Source organism: Mytilus trossulus, chromosome 13, assembly GCF_036588685.1.
Source record: "Mytilus trossulus isolate FHL-02 chromosome 13, PNRI_Mtr1.1.1.hap1, whole genome shotgun sequence".
Classification (NCBI taxonomy): domain Eukaryota; kingdom Metazoa; phylum Mollusca; class Bivalvia; order Mytilida; family Mytilidae; genus Mytilus; species Mytilus trossulus.
Genome location: NC_086385.1, coordinates 29724154 through 29741747, shown reverse-complemented (window position 1 = coordinate 29741747; position 17594 = coordinate 29724154). Strand labels below are relative to the sequence as shown.

At 31.1% G+C, this 17594-nt stretch overlaps 1 protein-coding gene across 1 annotated transcript in view; it reads right to left on the bottom strand.

Moving 5' to 3' along the window:
* Positions 1-17594, bottom strand: part of LOC134694946 (myosin-IIIb-like) — a 113511-nt gene that overhangs the window by 44407 nt on the left and 51510 nt on the right. Inside the window, exons 16-25 of the mRNA XM_063556062.1 lie at positions 17321-17416; positions 16458-16569; positions 15721-15847; positions 14650-14866; positions 13713-13857; positions 11366-11519; positions 10592-10810; positions 8388-8527; positions 4647-4661; positions 2548-2660 (exon numbers count right to left, since the gene is read on the bottom strand). Coding sequence (XP_063412132.1) covers positions 2548-2660; positions 4647-4661; positions 8388-8527; positions 10592-10810; positions 11366-11519; positions 13713-13857; positions 14650-14866; positions 15721-15847; positions 16458-16569; positions 17321-17416 — 1338 coding nt within the window. The remainder of the gene's footprint in view (positions 1-2547; positions 2661-4646; positions 4662-8387; positions 8528-10591; positions 10811-11365; positions 11520-13712; positions 13858-14649; positions 14867-15720; positions 15848-16457; positions 16570-17320; positions 17417-17594) is intronic.

The window sequence follows — 17594 nt, the reverse complement described above, 5'->3', positions numbered from 1 at the left end:
TATTTTATCCTTCTCAAAAAGCTTGTCCAACTCAGTTATCAGCTTATCTACTCCTTCATCAACATTTAAATCAGTGGGATCTACTTCTAGGGCTACTTCCCTTGGTTTTCCTTGTAGCGACAAAGCTAAAGCCAAACCTCTCTTCTTCTTGTCAAGATCTGTCACGAGTTGCCACATTTTAACTTCATTTTTCCATTGTTGATAACTTTTATCTTTGGTCAAACCTGGTGGGTTCTTGTAACTAGGTGCTGTTGCCATCTTTATAAGCTCTGCTACCACTGTTGATTGGCTATTTATGGCTTCAATATAATACTATTGTCTATTCTAATGTCTTTACTAATCTATAAACTAAACCCACCAAGTAACATGTACCTGAAAATAATATAAACAAAATAATAGAAAACACAGTAGTTAACACTTGGATGACTGCAGCCAAGTCTCACCATCAGACTTTAGACAAAGTTCAGAATCAGGCACTACGTATCATCACAGGTGCTATGAAATCAACACCAATAAAAAGTATGAAGGATATAACAAACATACCCCAATTAGGAAAGAGAAGGGAGTGCAAAGCCATGATACAGGCAACCAAATATCAGTGTTCACAAGACCACCCAATGAATACGAGACTAAAACAACTCTCATCAGGCAGACTGAAAAGATCTAGCTTTACATTAGAGACGAGAGCATTGCAAAGAAAACACCAGGAAGCCCTACCAAAATATATATAACCCATAGTTTTCACAATGAATAACACCCCTTGTGAAGAAAAACTTGGAAATGTCACCATCCAGACGTCAGTTCCGCTCATTACCACCAGAGATGAACAGACTAGTAATGTAAAGAAAATACTTACAATGAGTATGCTTGAAGAACAGTATCCTTCAGAAACCTGGGTAAGAGTATATACAGATGGGTCAGCCACAAATGCCACAACAAATGGAGGGGCTGGTATATACATTAAGTACCCCAATGGAGATCAACAATCAGAGGCAATACCAACAGGCCTACATTGTTCAAACTACAAAGCTGAAGAAGAAGCCATTACTCATGCTGCACATTCCATCTTAAACAAAATCGATGATACATCTCAAGTAGTATTCCTGACTGATGCCCTCTCTGTTCTACAAGCTTTGAAGAACGACAAGCTGCCTCAACTCCAACAAGCTTTATACAACATCAAAAGTCTGACAACAGTTATTCAATGGATCCCTTCACACTGCGGTGTTTGGGGTAATGAACAAGCCGACAGATTAGCAAAGTATGGTGCTGTACAACAACAGGAAGAAAATCCAGTCTGCTTTTCAGAGATGAAGAATATCATAAAATCTCTGTTCAACACTCCACAGCAACAAGATAGTTACCACCAGCTAACAAGATCTGAACAAACCACCATATTCAGACTGAGGACAGGACACAACAGACTCAACCAACATCTACACAAAGTCATGAAAGTTGTTCCATCTCCTATGTGTCCTTGTGGAGAAGCAGAGCAGGATACAGCACACCTCCTACAGTCATGCAATCTCCATCAGGCATTGAGAGATAAGATATGGCACTCAGTAACATCACTCGAAGAGAAGCTATACGGACCAGTGGATTCCCTACAGAAGACCACCAGATTTGTTGAGGAGACTGGTATTCAAGTGTAAAGGCGAACGATAAGAAGAAGAAGAAACTATCCATATTTGTACTTGAACTGAGTCTTGTGGTAATAAGCAGTGTATGATTTTCAAATTATTGGTTAAGGCAAACTTAAGTAAGAGAACAGAAACAAAAAATTCAACAATTTTTCCATTTATAAAGGACATATCTATAGAACAGTTAAAGTGACGCCACCACATTTCAAATTTGGTCTGTGCTTTGTGGTAAGACGCGTTGTGTATAAGTTTCATAACATTTGGTTGAGGTATAACAAAGTCAGAGAACAGAAACTAAGGTCAGAACATACAGACGGAAACAGTTAAAACTTAATGCCCCCTCCACTATTTTGGGGGCCATAAAAATAAATGGCATTTTCTTTCAACACAAAAGGTGCTACTACAGAAGCAAGAAGTTAAAGTTGTCTTAAAATCCAATTACAGTCAAACCTGATTAAGGTGGTACCTAACACTACAGGGGATAAATCTGTAAAATCAGCTAAACGTTTTAATTACGTGTTGTTAAGGGAATATTAATCTTCACAATGATCAAAATCAGTGTTTGTCAAACTGCTATTTAAGCAGTGTATTTTTTCTGATAAAAAGATTGGTTCAATTTTTTTTATTTTTTTGTCAAAGGGTCAAAGTAAATACTTTGTCAAAATTTTATGAAAATTAAACAAGCCAAATTAATTTTGATGAAGGTGTTGAGTACCACCTTAAGAGATCACCTGTATTAAGCAAAAAGCTGTGTTATAAGACCATTAATTTAAGATCCCTTCATAGTGCATTTCATAGAGATTAAACTGGAATTAAATGACCACCTGTCTTAAGAGACCACTTTTTTGCTCTCCCTAATGTGGTCTTTTAAAACAGGTTTCACTATATAGTGAATTTACAGTGTTACCTCACAAAATGTGGGGTACCGGCCACCATCTTTGACATCAAGTCCATCAAAGAATATCGAAAATATGTGGCCACTGTTTGTTGTATCCTGGTCATGCTGGTCGATGCTGAACCCTGAAATATAAATTATGAATTTCCCATTTTAGTTTCAACATGTTGTTTGTTGCTGTCTTATAATTGTATAATGTGGATTTAGGGGTACTGATTTATTATACTGTATTTTTTAAGGATACTTTATTTCGAGTTAATTTAGTCCTTTCTATCCCTTTTTCCATGATTTTCAAATTTTCTTGATATAGTTGAATAAGAAAAGACTGTATACTTACCAATACCCAACGATTTATATTCACGTTATTTTTCTACATGCAAAATTTCAGAAATGAATTGCACACAAAAAAAGTTTGGTTTTGATAACTTTTTGCCCCCTTCTATTAATAATGCATTTTTTTAAGGAAATATCTAAATAAAATATAATTCCTCAATACTTTGTTTTTTTAAGGGGATAGTTACCTACAACTGACAAAAATCATGTAATTTTGTTTACAGTAAGACAGACAAGATAAGATGGCTAATATGAATAATTCTAAAAAAGATTTCTTTTCTTAAAAAAATAATTTTTATCTAAATATTTTACATAGGCATACATGAGATGGTAATATACATGAACTTTGACCTATACAGAACTAAAAATATGAGTATCATATGTTTACTGTAAAAAAAATATAATGAAGTACTGAAAAAAGTTTAAGTCAGATATAGATAAGTTAAATAACGATGATAAATAATGTAATAATGAATATAGTTTTGAAAATATACATGGATACAATTTGAATATACATATGTCTGTATATCTGAATAATAAATTATATTGATGATTTATTAATGAAGCTAGAATAAAATCAAATGAAGCACTATATCCTATCATATGATATCATATATGATGACAATGACAATTTGATAGCTATGAATTGAATCACTTAATGCTTAAAAAGGCTGTACGATGACTAAAAGTTGTGAATTTTTGTGTCATTTGGTCTTTTGTGGAGAATTGTCTCATTGGCATTCATGGTATTTTGCAGCGATCAGTTTGTTTTGGTGGAGGAAACAAGGAAATCAGAGTGCCTGGTCAGAACAAGGATAATCCTAGTCAATTAAGTTTGGAGTCGAGTGCACCTGCCAACTGTGGGGTTTGAACTTGCAATCTCATTGATGATTGGCTAGTGATATAGAAGTTGGACTATTTAAAAAAAAACACTCTGCCTGACTGAGGCATTCAGTATCACGTTAATGGCCACAAACTATCTTGAACAAAAATTTATCCTGATGCAGAACAATGGACAACTAAATCAGTCTGATGCATAGACCAAAAAACACAACTTTCCTTTCCTATAAAAAGCAACATATATAATGTATTTTTTTTTTATATATATTCTTAAAAGCTGTGATGTGCAAATTGATTGAAATGCTTGGTTTTTTTTTTCAAAGCTTATAGAAAAAAATAATTAGTTGCTGATAATAAAACAATAATATTTTATAAACTATGTGTTCAAATTTGATATTAGTAGTCAAACAAACCAAAAAAAGCACTCAAGCAAACATATTATAGAATAAAACTCTGAATTCTAAATAGGACAAACCAATGAAAAATTAGTAAGTACTTCTTATTAACCAAATACACAAAAAGCAACAATGTGAATACTTAAAGACAGACTAGGGCCAATGAGGGATGATTTTAAAGACTTTTTACTTTGATAAATTCTGATTATTCAGAATATTAAACCTGGATAATTATAAAATTAGTGCAAAACATTTTTAACAATAAAACAATTTAAATTTTTAAATTTGTGCAAAAATTAAAATAACACAATTAAAATAAACAATAAATTAGAAAAATTTTGTGAAGTTATTTTTAAATAACATTAAAAAATATTAAATAACAATTTAACAACCCCGTGCAGACCCTCAATAAAATTATAATTACGATGATGACATGATGTCTAATTGATGGTTCTGATGATGCATACAGTCTATAAATAGATTTCTAAAAACAGATACAAATGTCTATAAATAGATATAAGCTATCTATAGATAGTTACTTACTAGGGCGCTGTAAATCTGTAGGGAGGCAAGATAAATTCAAATTTTAAGCAATTCTTATAACAATCCTGTTGACATGGCAACTACATAATCCTGTATACAAACTCACTATTGTCAGCAAAGTCTGTACTGTCATAATGATTTTTTTACTGACAAAATCTATACAATGGAATTTATTTGACTGTCATACAAGTGAGAGGTTTAGCTAGCAATAAAACCAGGATTTATCCACCATGTTCTACATAAGTAAATTTCTGTACCAATTCATAGTTCAAAGTTATCCATTTGGTTGATGTTATGAGCTTATGATTTTACCATTTGTTAGGGACTATCCATTTTGAATATTTGTAATACTACTTATTTAATCTAATGTTTTTCATTATAGAGACAAATTATACCATTTTTAATGACATAACAGGATGTAAAACAATTTTTCAGAATATGATGAACAAAGTGTTTGCTGTTTTTTTTTTTTTAAATTGTGTTGTCTGCTTGCTGTCTTGTTGACATTTTCTGCTGATTGAATTTCCTGTAGAGAGAAATTCAGTTACACAATATTTACCAACATAATTTTATTCAGGTTGTTTTTTTAACAAACAGATCCACATTTATGAATTTTTCTAACATCCTGAATTAATTTTAAAACAAAAAAGGTAAAATGAGATGCATGTATCATACAAACAGTGAGAAATAGATTCTACACATGTTCCCTAATTTTTTTTCTCAAGAGGGACATATCTCCTTGGTGGTTTCAAATATTATAATATTCATACATATATTCATTATCATTACAGCTTAAACTGATCTTGTGTCAACCACATTTCTTATAAATTTTCAGTTCAATGTAAATTTGATCAAGAAAACTAGTTATTGAAATTAATATTGCATAGGGGAGACAACTCAAATTATGTGACTTAAACTTACAATTATTAGAGTTCAAGTTGAGCAATTTAAGTCTTTAAAACAGCTATAATTGTTTGGTTAAAAATTCTTGATAAAATTAAAATTAAACTGATCATTTGTAAGAAATTGGTACACACATGTATGGTGTCTGGTGCAAAATAAAATAAATATTGCATAAAAATAATTTTCTACTTCTTTTAAAGCTGCTGCATGTTTGAAAGCAAAGAATAGCTCTAATTTCTGGAATATTTGAAAAAGGTCTTCGGCTTTAATTTTACATAGGATTACTCATGGCTTGGACATGGACATTGTTAAGGACCATAACTCTGCACAAAATCATCAGTCTGGAACTTAAATCATTGATCTGTAACGTGTTGTGATAAAACTACTGTAAACCAACCTATTTTCGCTGATACTTTATTTCGCATTTAGCCCTTTCTAGTCCACTTCGCGGGGCTTTAATTTTGCAATTTTCCAATGTACTTGAGGTAGTTTAATAAGAAAAGATCCAAGTTTTACATTTTCGTGACGATTTAAATTTGCGTTATATTTCTACTCGTGAAAGTCGCAAAAATAAATCGCTCACGAAAACAAGTTGGTTTACAGTATATAGTTATACCAATTTTCAAATCAATATCTTGAAGATCGTTGAAAACTTATTAATTTAGTAAATATTCTAAATCCAAGGACCACAACTCTGCACAAAATCACCAGACCAGAAGTAAATTCAAACTTGTCATGATAAAAGTAATATACCAATTATCAAATCAATATCTGAAAGCATGACAATAAAAAGGTCTGAACACAGAATTTTTAGTTAATCTTCTAAGTGAAAGGACTATAACTTTGCACAAAATCATCAAACAGAAACAAAATTCTAACTTGATCTGCAACTTGTCATGATTATACAACACACAAAATATCAAACCAATATCTTTGAGCATGAAGAAAAACAGGTGGAAAACTAATTTGTCAAACTGACAGATGGACAGACAGACAGACGGCAAACCTGAAGTCCCCTTTGACTTTTTTCAACATACTGAAGTGAAGATAAATTGAAATAAATAAAAAAATCTATAAATTCTAACATCACACACCCTTTTTCATAAGTGTAATTTCAACTAAAATTTCTAAGTTTAATAAAAAATAAATGTTGCCATTATCTTGACATATAATTACCACCATCTCAAATAAAAAATATCAACATTTGGTCTCATTACCACTTTCTAATGAAAATTATTTGATGACGCAAACCAAATTGAAAATGTATTTATACCTCGCTAATATTACACTAATCAAGAACTCAGCCTATAAATTACAACCAAATCTATTCATCTGCTTTTTAATTTTATTAATCCAGTATAGATCTTTATAGCAGCTGCATATGTAAGAAATTAATTAGCTGTTGAAACATAAATTGCTGGGGTGGTTAGTACGCTTCAAGCTTCTTTTCTTTAGATACTGTAAGTAACCCACATAAATGGGACTCAATCTTCTGCTTCAACAAGTAATTTAATTTTCAAGTGCCAATGCTTAGAAGACAATAATAAATTGAAATTATAAAGTCCTAAGTTTGACAAAACTGATGATCATACTAACATAAACTGCCCGTATGTTTTGTAGATTAACCATAAAACCATCATGGCCGACATGGCTAAAAATAGTAACATGTTTAATTGACTGTTGGTGTTTATACACGTTTGGGGTAAAGCAGGCAGTAACAAGATCACTTATCAGATGACGATCTTTCCTTGCAAAGTTTTAAATTGAAAAATAAATATACCATTGAAAGATTCAAGATAGCAATTTTAAAAAGTTCTGCTTGATTCTGTTTCTATTCACAATTTAAAAAAAAAACATTAAAAAACATCCTAATCACCTTTAGCATAATCATTTATAAACCTAAGAACCAAATCCAAAGGTAAAGAATTAAAATCTAAATCAAAATGGAATGACAGATAAACAGAAGTAAACAGAAAAAAAATCCAAATCCTCTACTAAACTGTTAGTAAATAGATTACATATAATTAAGCCATGGAATGTGGGCAGAGTTTTGGGAAGTGTGCAAAATTATATATCTGAATAAAAAAAAATGGCGTGCCCTTGAAACTTACACTGTACAAATACTTGGATGATGATGATCCATGATACTTCAATAAGAAAATAATGCAATGATAATTCTATTAATAGATTCGATATATATTACTGAATACATTTCATCTCATCTCATTCTGAATAATGAAATGTGAAGCTATCAAATTAACTGTAAATCATTATATTAGTCATTTTATACTGACATTTGATCCATATCTAATACCATATTTTCACCAAGTCCAGATGTATTACCCTAGATTCATTGTCATGCCCTTATGTAAATTTTTCTTTGGTTGATTATATTTGGATTCAAATAGGGTAGACTATGTCTGTAGTCAGTCTGTTGCCATCAACTCTTAAACATTAAATTAAATTTATAAATCAAACCAAAAAGCAGTATTTAGAAATTACCGATTCAATGTAAATATGTCCATATTTTCCCTTTTTACCCCACTTGGAAAATAACCACATGAACCATAACATCAAGAGATAAGTTTACAAACAACAAATAATGTGCTGTAAAACCATGTTAATTTCACTACTATAAATCCCAAAGATCCAAAATTCTAGCATATTATTTTAAATACAATCCTAATGTAACAGCAAACTTTATCCACAAAATTTTGGCCACAAAGTAATTATTTACAAAAATAAGTATGCTATCTATCAAGAGAACATACATGTTTCATTACACAAATTACACAAATAAGTATGCCCTTGAGAACACACATTACTATAGTAACTCACCTTGCTTCCACCCATACCGCCATACCCTGTTGACTGTTTGGATGAGTAACTCTGGACATTGATTGAAGACATGGAACCAAAAGGGGAACTTAGTGCACTGGTTGCTGGGGTTGGGCCTCTTGATCCACTAGCAAGATTGCCTTAAAGACAAAAAGAAAAGAATATGCTATGATTAAAAATTTGCTTATGAAAGTATATGTAATTAAAATAAATAATGAGTTCACAGTTCATTAATACTATGAAAATACTTTGTTGATCCAAGGAAAGATAATCAGCACTATTATTACTTAATTTTATGACCCTCTTATGACACTATTTTCATGGCGATGCTCTCATGTAGATATTTCTTTAGGTGATTATATTTGCATTCAAATAGGGTAAATTATGTTTGTAGAGTCTATTTCACCAACCTAAAACAATAAATGAGGCCCCTCATGGGGGGGTCCTAGTAATCACATAATCACCATTTTTTTGCCAATAAAGTCACATAATCATTAAATATTTGCTTATCTTTAGTAATCAAATAATCATAAACTAAAAATACAGTCCTAGGTAATCAAATAATCATGAAATATTTGGCTTAATAATCAAATAATCATTAAAAAAACGGCCAAGTAATCACATAATCAAAAACCCCATGAGGGCCCTCATAAATCAAATTTATAAATTAATCTGTGATATTTTACTAGAAATTACTCTGATTCACTCTGATTCAATCTAACTCTGTTTTTAAAGTATCTCCAAAGCCACCCTCAAACACAAGTGCTACCTATTTCAATTTTTTAAAATATATAAATAGTGCTACTTTAATCCAGTGGTGTGTCACTTTGAAATTAATCCAATCCTTTTATAAATGGGCATTACCTTCGATAAGTGTACTTTAACCAAATCATGTGGTATGTTATGGATTCATTATTATTTGTGTATTTTGTGGGTATAGGTGACCCACAAAAACAAATGTTCAACGAATGACCAATTTTGTAAAGGCTTGTATAAAGACTTTGGCAAAACATGATCCATGAACCTGCAAGTTTTCCTTCACCCACGAAAAATTAGTGCCAACGAAAATAAATGAATCCAGTGAGTAATTTCGTGTGCAATTTTCTCCTTATGAACCAAATCTCAATGTATAAAATTACTACCTAAAATACCATTAGATTTCCTTCGCATAAAATTTGTTCTCACTAGTTTACTTAAATGGCCTGTAAAACAGAAAAGGGTGAAGAAATTTTCCTTTCATCAAAGAGCTGTTATCCAAATAGGTTTAATACAATGTACTGATATATTCACAGATTAACAGCTTTATATGTATACCTGAAGTTCCGAGAAATTTGTGTCTTAAATCAAAACAGGTTACCAAATTATGATGCTTAAATTTGTCATTTTTGTCTAATTCGTATTAGAAATGAACAAAAAAGTATTCCATACATAGACTAAAATTGTCTCCGATAAATGTTTTTTTTCCAGATGAAATCATTTCATTTTAGTTCTGATCTTGTACTTAAATGAAAAATTTTAATATTTGGTATCCAAATAGCTTTCAACAATAATGCTTAACCCTGCATAACATTATAATTGAAGTATCCACATTTGTAAATTGTTGAAACTCTATTCAGTACTCTATAATAAACCACAAAAAAAGGGAAGGGGATAACAGAAATGACAAAGACTACACCAATCATCAACACCAATTCCCTCCAAAAATTAAACAATAATGTACAAAGAAACATAAACAACACTGAACAACAAATGGCAAAGAAAGACAACTTTGAACTGAAACAAAATGTATAAGGATGACACAAGTTAAAATTGTACAGAAACGGCAAGTGTTTGATTTTCTTTACACTTAGCAAAATGAAAGGATGGACATACTGATTACAATACAATAAAACAAAAAGCAAACCATAAACTTACTTACATACCAAAAAGATGAGACTGCTTCCCTTTATAATAATCAGAAACCATTTAGAACCTATTCCTGATTTTATATATTAGTATATTAGTTGACCTAATTACAAACTTTTAAATATAAATTATACAAAAGTTTGAGTATGCTGAGCCAGATTTTTTTAATGCCCTAGTTCACAAGGTAACAGACCGCAGGAAGCCATGTCACCTTACTCAGAGACATTAACTGACTCCAAAAGATGAGTCTTTGGTCTTACTGTTGAAATAGAGTTTTTATTATCAAAGACTGAAATTACCTGTTTTTGTGAGGTGTGTTTGGAAGAGTGATTTAACAACTACATTCTCTGAGGCCCGTAACATATTAACCACATCTCCAGGAAGACGATCACGATTCTTCTCTAGGAATCCCATTGCATCATACTCCACTCGTCCAGCATAGTGGTCCACATAAAAAGTTATGTTACTTCCCTTTGGTCTGCTGTAGTGTTTTGACTGGATATTTTTGTGAAATTTTTCTGAAAATAAAAAAAGTAGAAATATTGATGGTTGTTTGCATCCACAAAAATTATCTACATGAATATGAAATATGCTTTAAATCGATGTTTTGATAAATCTTTCATTTTTAATGAAATCACTGCTATGATTAACATTTTTCTTCAATACCTTATGGTTGTCATGAATTATTCTGTTTCTAAATTTGGGACCTAATGTAGGCTTCAGTCATAGTATTAAACCATCATTTTAAAACCTTGCAGAATTCGTCAAAAAATAAATTCATACAAAATTGTATAACTTTTTATCTAAATTTGAAATACCAAGGCTGGTTGTTTGTTTAAAATTGACAGAGATAATATGCCAAAAGTGATATTTCATCATGCCAAGTTTATGCCACAGTAAGGATATGCAAATTCTCATTATTTGTAAGCATTTTTCTTGAGTACATAGAACTTGAAAATTTTGGTAAGAGTTCTCTGATTGAACACACACAGAAAAGAGGATTCAGTTGAACAAATTTCCTTATTTATTACATAGCTTTTATATAGTGCCTTTCTAATAAACATAATACCTACCAACTAAAGATGAATCTGTGGCCTTTGGGAAATGACTTTCCTCATCCAGTAAGGCTAAGAGTCCCATAGGCTTCATAAGGAACATGTCCAGTAAGGGATGGTTATCTATGAAGGATACTTGGATGCCCTCTAATCCTTCACTTTTATACTCAGCCTGTAAATGTATAGAAATCATAACAACACCCGTCTTAATGATAAATTTTCAATCTACCGGACTAGAGCTAAATGGAAAAGAATTACTGTAAATTCAGAAATTATTGTGTGCATTTATTATTGCTGTTTTTCAAGAATGAACAAAAATGTGATTTTTATTACTGCAATTTATAAAAAAAAATCGGCATTCAGGTCTATGCTTCATTTATCAAAATGTGACTCCTTATTATAATGCGATATCCATCCTCTCGAATTATTCACATTGATAAAAACCTTGCAATTATTTATAGATTTACGGTAGTTGGATTTTGTTGGCCTGTAGAATTACTTTTTTTAAAAAGGCCTGATAGCAATTTTATTTAACAAGTGGTTAAGCAGGAAAACTGCAATCAAAATCTCGTAGCTGTGTATTTATTTATTTTCCTGAGAGAGGTCAAATTCATTACTGACGAGCTTTTAAAAAGAAAAAAAGCTTTAAAATCATATTGTTCAGTGGGAAATCAGATCAATCTAAAGAATAGGGTTACATACAGCAAACCAACTGTTTCATCTGAGCAATATTAAATTCAATACATAAAATAAGAGAGGTGGAAGAAGCCAAAGGGGTATTCAAAGAAGCATGAGTAGGGTTCGAACTCACAACCTCAGTGTTGACTGGCTAGCGATTACAGTTGTAGAACTATTACGTTAACTTGTCAACTAAGCTGCCCCCCCCCCCCCAAATAAATTAAAAAAGACAAAGTACAATCTACAAAAAATAACATAGAAAACTTAACTCTGAGCAACATGAACCCCATCAAAGACTGGGGTTGATTTCAGGTGTTATGAAATTCTATCACCATGCATATATCATGTATATAATGTATATTGAATATTGTATGAATGTTTATGTCACATTAAGCTACATGCACTACTCACAAATAAACAGCTGTGACAGGTGTGCATTTTACAGCCTTTCTTTTGCATATTAAGAGGCAGATTAAGAGAGTTGTCCACCCCATCTTGTGTCAAAAAAAATAGTTTATAGGAAATCACTAAAGCATGACTGGAGCAGGCCTTTGTATAGTCAGTGGGCACTCACTTATGATAATTTCTGGATCTGCCACTGATATTCAAATTGTTGCAAGAATAAATTGAAAGATCTAGAAGGTTTTTAATCAGAAATATCGAAAATAAAAATCCATAATCATATCCTAAGACATAATAAATGTTACCTAAACATATATGATTATAAACCAGATTTTTTTTCAAAATGGTACAACAGTGTATAAAGTTTGTAATAATTTGATCCAAGCAAACTACAGCTTGTGCATGACATGCGAAAAAATTACCTTAAATCCAATTGTAAAAGACCCTGAACTCTAGAATAAAAATTCAAAAGGTACCTTATTTTCACAAATTCAATCTAATGTGTGAATTTTTGGTAAATTTTTCCAAAAAACTGCATGATGATATCCTAAGACAATACAAATAATGCCTATGCATATGATTATTGAAAGCCCAATAACTCTGGATAAAAGCATACTGAAGTAAGGGTACAAATGCCAAAAACATAAGCGACAATTCTGTTCATAAAACATGCTGCATTGTTGTTATTTTCTGTTGCTCATTCAACATGAACATATCGCTAGGGAAAAAACATAAGCGACAATAATGTTCACCAAACATGCTGCATTTTTATTATTTTCTGTTGGCCATTCAAGGTGGAACATACTGCTAAGCAATCACATGATGTCATATTAGAACTCCAATGTAGCAGCAGTGATACCTTAAGAAAGCAACCACCCAAAGTTGTGACAAACGTGCAACACACAAAAATGATTTTAATTCACAACTCAAATTGGTACTCAAATACTTCAGTTTTAAAATACTGTGGATTCAATATTTTGGTGGGTACCAATTTTCCTGGATTGAGTAAAAACTTGCATTTTTGAGCATGTTTAATTTCATTAATTTGACATTTTTGAGCATGTTTAATTTCATTAATTTGACAAAGTCCACATATATTGCTTTAAAAAGTTGGTAATTCCTTGAACATTCAAGTTCAAGGTTCAACTATACCCTCGAAATCCACAGAAATTGGTATCCACTGAATATTAACGAATCCACAGTACCTGTAGTGGAGATAGTGATTATGGGCGGAGTTCAGGACAATTTCTTCAACTCTTTATCTACAACAGACGGATAAACTTACCATCTCCCAGGCAAATATATGTTGGTTAAAGTAATACTGAATTTGTTCATTGGCTATGTTTATACACAACTGTTCAAATGAATTCTTAGGAAAGTTCTCAAAACCAAATATATCCAGTAGTCCTATTATAAAATTGTTTTCTGAGCTGAAAAAAAGAGAAAAAGAATTGTTAATAAATTTCTTCTTAGTCTGTTCTTTCCCCCAAACCTATTTGCTGTCATTTTATTCTGTAATCATAAAATCTTTAATTCCTGTTTTTTTTTCTTTTGAGAAATGAAAATTCATGTAACACTGTCTTCAAGTTTTATTCAATTTAAACTTTTAAACTATCTTTGTTCTTCCCTTAACATTTATTAAATATCTTGCTTGGTCAAGTTATTTTGTAATGGAGAAGTTGTTCATTAATAACTGAAAATTTGAGAAAAGTATGGTGTCTGCTTCAGTTCTTCTGAACTGTTGTATATATTTAGGTGCATGCACATTGTCTTCTGTTTGACTTACAAATTTAAGCAAACCTTGAAAAATAAGATTGTTTTCCCTTTTGTGACCCTTCTTTTGTAAGGTAACCAAATCAAATATACATGTACTATTTCAAAACGAGAGAAAATTCTGTTAGCTTTACAAATACAATACCCATTGAAAATGCAGATACAAACTCTTTTCCTGGCATGTAAAGGGAGACAATTCTATTAACTATTCCAGTACACTTTACTAAATGGCTATTCAAGGACAAAATGTATGTGAGGGTTAGTTTTTTTTTCTTAGGAAAATAATATAGTTTTTATTGTTGTTGATTTGTAGTCCTTTGAAAAAGCAAAAAGTGATACATAAAGCGTGGTCTTCGCTTTCTTTTGGAATATTTTTCTTATAGGTAAGTGTTTAAAAAAAACAGCTTTTTACATTTATTGTAGAATATACATTAAAGAAAACGACTTACTCTGTGTCTAAAGATGAGACTGGCTTCAGGAGGGAGTTTATTCTGTTAACTATCCAACTAAACAATCTGCCATATAATGCTTTAGCCATGGCATCCCTAGCATCGAAAGCTTCTGGTACTGAATTGTCCCGTATAATGACCTCTCCCCTGGCAACAACAGCTGATGTGGTGAAGGCCTCAACAAGGTCATTCTTGTTGATACCTAACAGCTTAGACACTAAAAAATAATGTTTCATTATGAATAAGAACAATCTATATAATGGTTTATTTTGCTTATTGTTGAAAGCCATAGAGTGACCTATGGCTGTTAATTTCTGTGTAATTTAACCACTTACAAGTAGAGAATTATCTTATTCTGATCATATCACATCTTCTTATCATTATATCTTAGCAGATTTTAAATGTTTCAATTCTTTATAACAAACTGTTTGTCAAAGTTTTATTTTCAATATTATCTTGTATTTGGTTTAATATGAACTTAAACAAAGAACAAAACTAATCAAGAGGTAGATTTCTCATTTTTATATTATCCTGAGAACATTTTCACTTTACTGTAAGTAGTTTCTTGATTCCTACTCACCATAATCAATTCTTTATGAATTTTTTTGAGTTTATTTGAAATTTAGAAAACTATACTTATTCAGATTATAATGTCCATGATAGTTGCAACAATGTTTATTCAATGTTTTCTGTACTGTATGTATTTCTGATTCAATGCAAACCTCAAACATCATAACTTAAATTCTGATGTTTTTTTCATTCTTTATTGTGATAGATCAATTAATCTACCAATTGCCAAGTACCGGTATGTATGAATCATTTATGTAATTTACTGATTTATCTCCGTATATTTGGACAGTTTGCAAAGAATTCTGCTCAAATCTTTTAATATTGCAGTGAGGTGAGAGTTTTTAGCTCAATGTTGAAGGACTCACAGTGACTAGATATGAAAAATAGCAAGAAAAGTATTGTTCCTTTTCTTTTTTTGTGCTTATGCTGTGCATTGATTATTTTTTTATGGATGTATATAGCATATCTTTTTTTTTATATAAAAATATCATAACAACCTACCATATTCAATTAAATACATATTTGTGATGACACATGCTTCCCCTCCATGTGTAGAAGCTTTCTCATCAAAGTCAACATTACCCGTGTGTAAAATGGAAGCTATTATACCATAAACTGCTTTAACTTCCTGAAACATAAAATCTTGATAGGTCTTTACAAAGACTGAATGCAACATTCTTAAAAGTTTGATTCATACAAAAAAAATCCTAGAAAAAATGAATATTTTTAAAATCCTTTAACTGTCAAGGTCAATATGTGACCTTGACATTTTTCAAGTATATGCCCATATTCTGATGAATATCATGCAACCCTTACTACAGAAATGTATTTATCTTATCACAAACCCTAAATCTTATCTATGATGTGGAAACCATTCCAATTAAAATATTAAGCCTTTTGCTCAACATACAGACATTAATTTTCTGCCCAACAAATGCAAAATATTAAACCTTATCCAAGACCAAATATTTTGACAGAATAATACAGAGCAAGACAGAGCACTTCAAGTACTTTTTGTCTTGTCACAGTTGAAAGTTTTCCTCATAAAACTGCATAGTTTGTAATGCTCCTAATGTTTTGCAATTTGCAAAAGTTGATATTTTGAATATTTATAGAATAACTTAAAAATAGTGTTTTTTACCAGTCTAAGATGACCCTGGAAAAGACATCTTGAAAGCTAACAAAATCAAGAATCAATGGCCTTGACATAACCTTGTTAAAACAGATATAATATTTACCTCTGGCTGGAAGCCTATAATATCAAAACAATGTTGTATGCCCTTGAATTTGACCCGATTTACTGATATAGAAGCTACATCTCTGGTACGGCTGGTGTATTCATCTATATATCTGTAAAAAGAAGGAATCTGATATGACATTTTGTTAACATTTTCTTATATGCTCCAATAGAAAAAAATTGTTATCAATTGTCTCGCCTAATTTTGCTGTAAGTATCAGCAACTTTAACTGTAACAAGTGAAAATAAATATATTAATTTGCAAGTAAGTCCATTTATAAGTTAAATATGGACAAACAGGATTTTATTGTTTTTGAATTTACTTCTGGATAATATCTTAAGATCATAAACAAGCTACTGGCAAAGTTTGGAAAAAATCCAGGATAGTTACTAAAATTTTAAAAACTTTAACCACAGGGAGAATATTTGTGGATGCTGCAGCCAACAGAATGTACGATTGCTATGTCTGACTTTTACAAGAAAGGTTGCAGGCTCAACGAAAATTTAATAAACAACAACTGATAGAAACTGACAATGACCCAGCACTTATCTTTATACAAAATGTTATAAATTAATCAATTGTGTTATTTGCTGCAACACAATTTATAAAGATTTAAAACTAAACTGTACTTCAATGCTACCTAAAGAAGGCCCGAAATGATGAAATTTCTCTGTACTTAACAAACCAGGTTTAATTCAACTGACATTTTACTTACAAAAATTCTAAAGTCATGTCAATTAGCTACCTAATGGGAGATAACTCTAGTCTTTTTTTATATAAATACTGAAAAAAAGTCATCATCCCCCACTATATTTTTGATGATAATGACATTAAAAAGTTAATTTCATAAGAAAAATACTGACCTATATTTGGCACTGTCTTTTAAATGGTATGTTGCATCCTGGTCATGGGCCAGTCCATCATGTACATAGTAAAATATATGGAAATTTTGTTCACCTCTGAAATTACAAAATATAAAACAATCATTTTCAAAGGAAACTCTATATGCTGTGATCTCAAAATATCATAGTTCCTGGATTTACATATCATGATTTTGCTTTGCTGTGTATGGAACATTAAGAAACAGCTAATACAAATTTCAACATCCATAGTTTGAACCCAAAGATACAATTACCT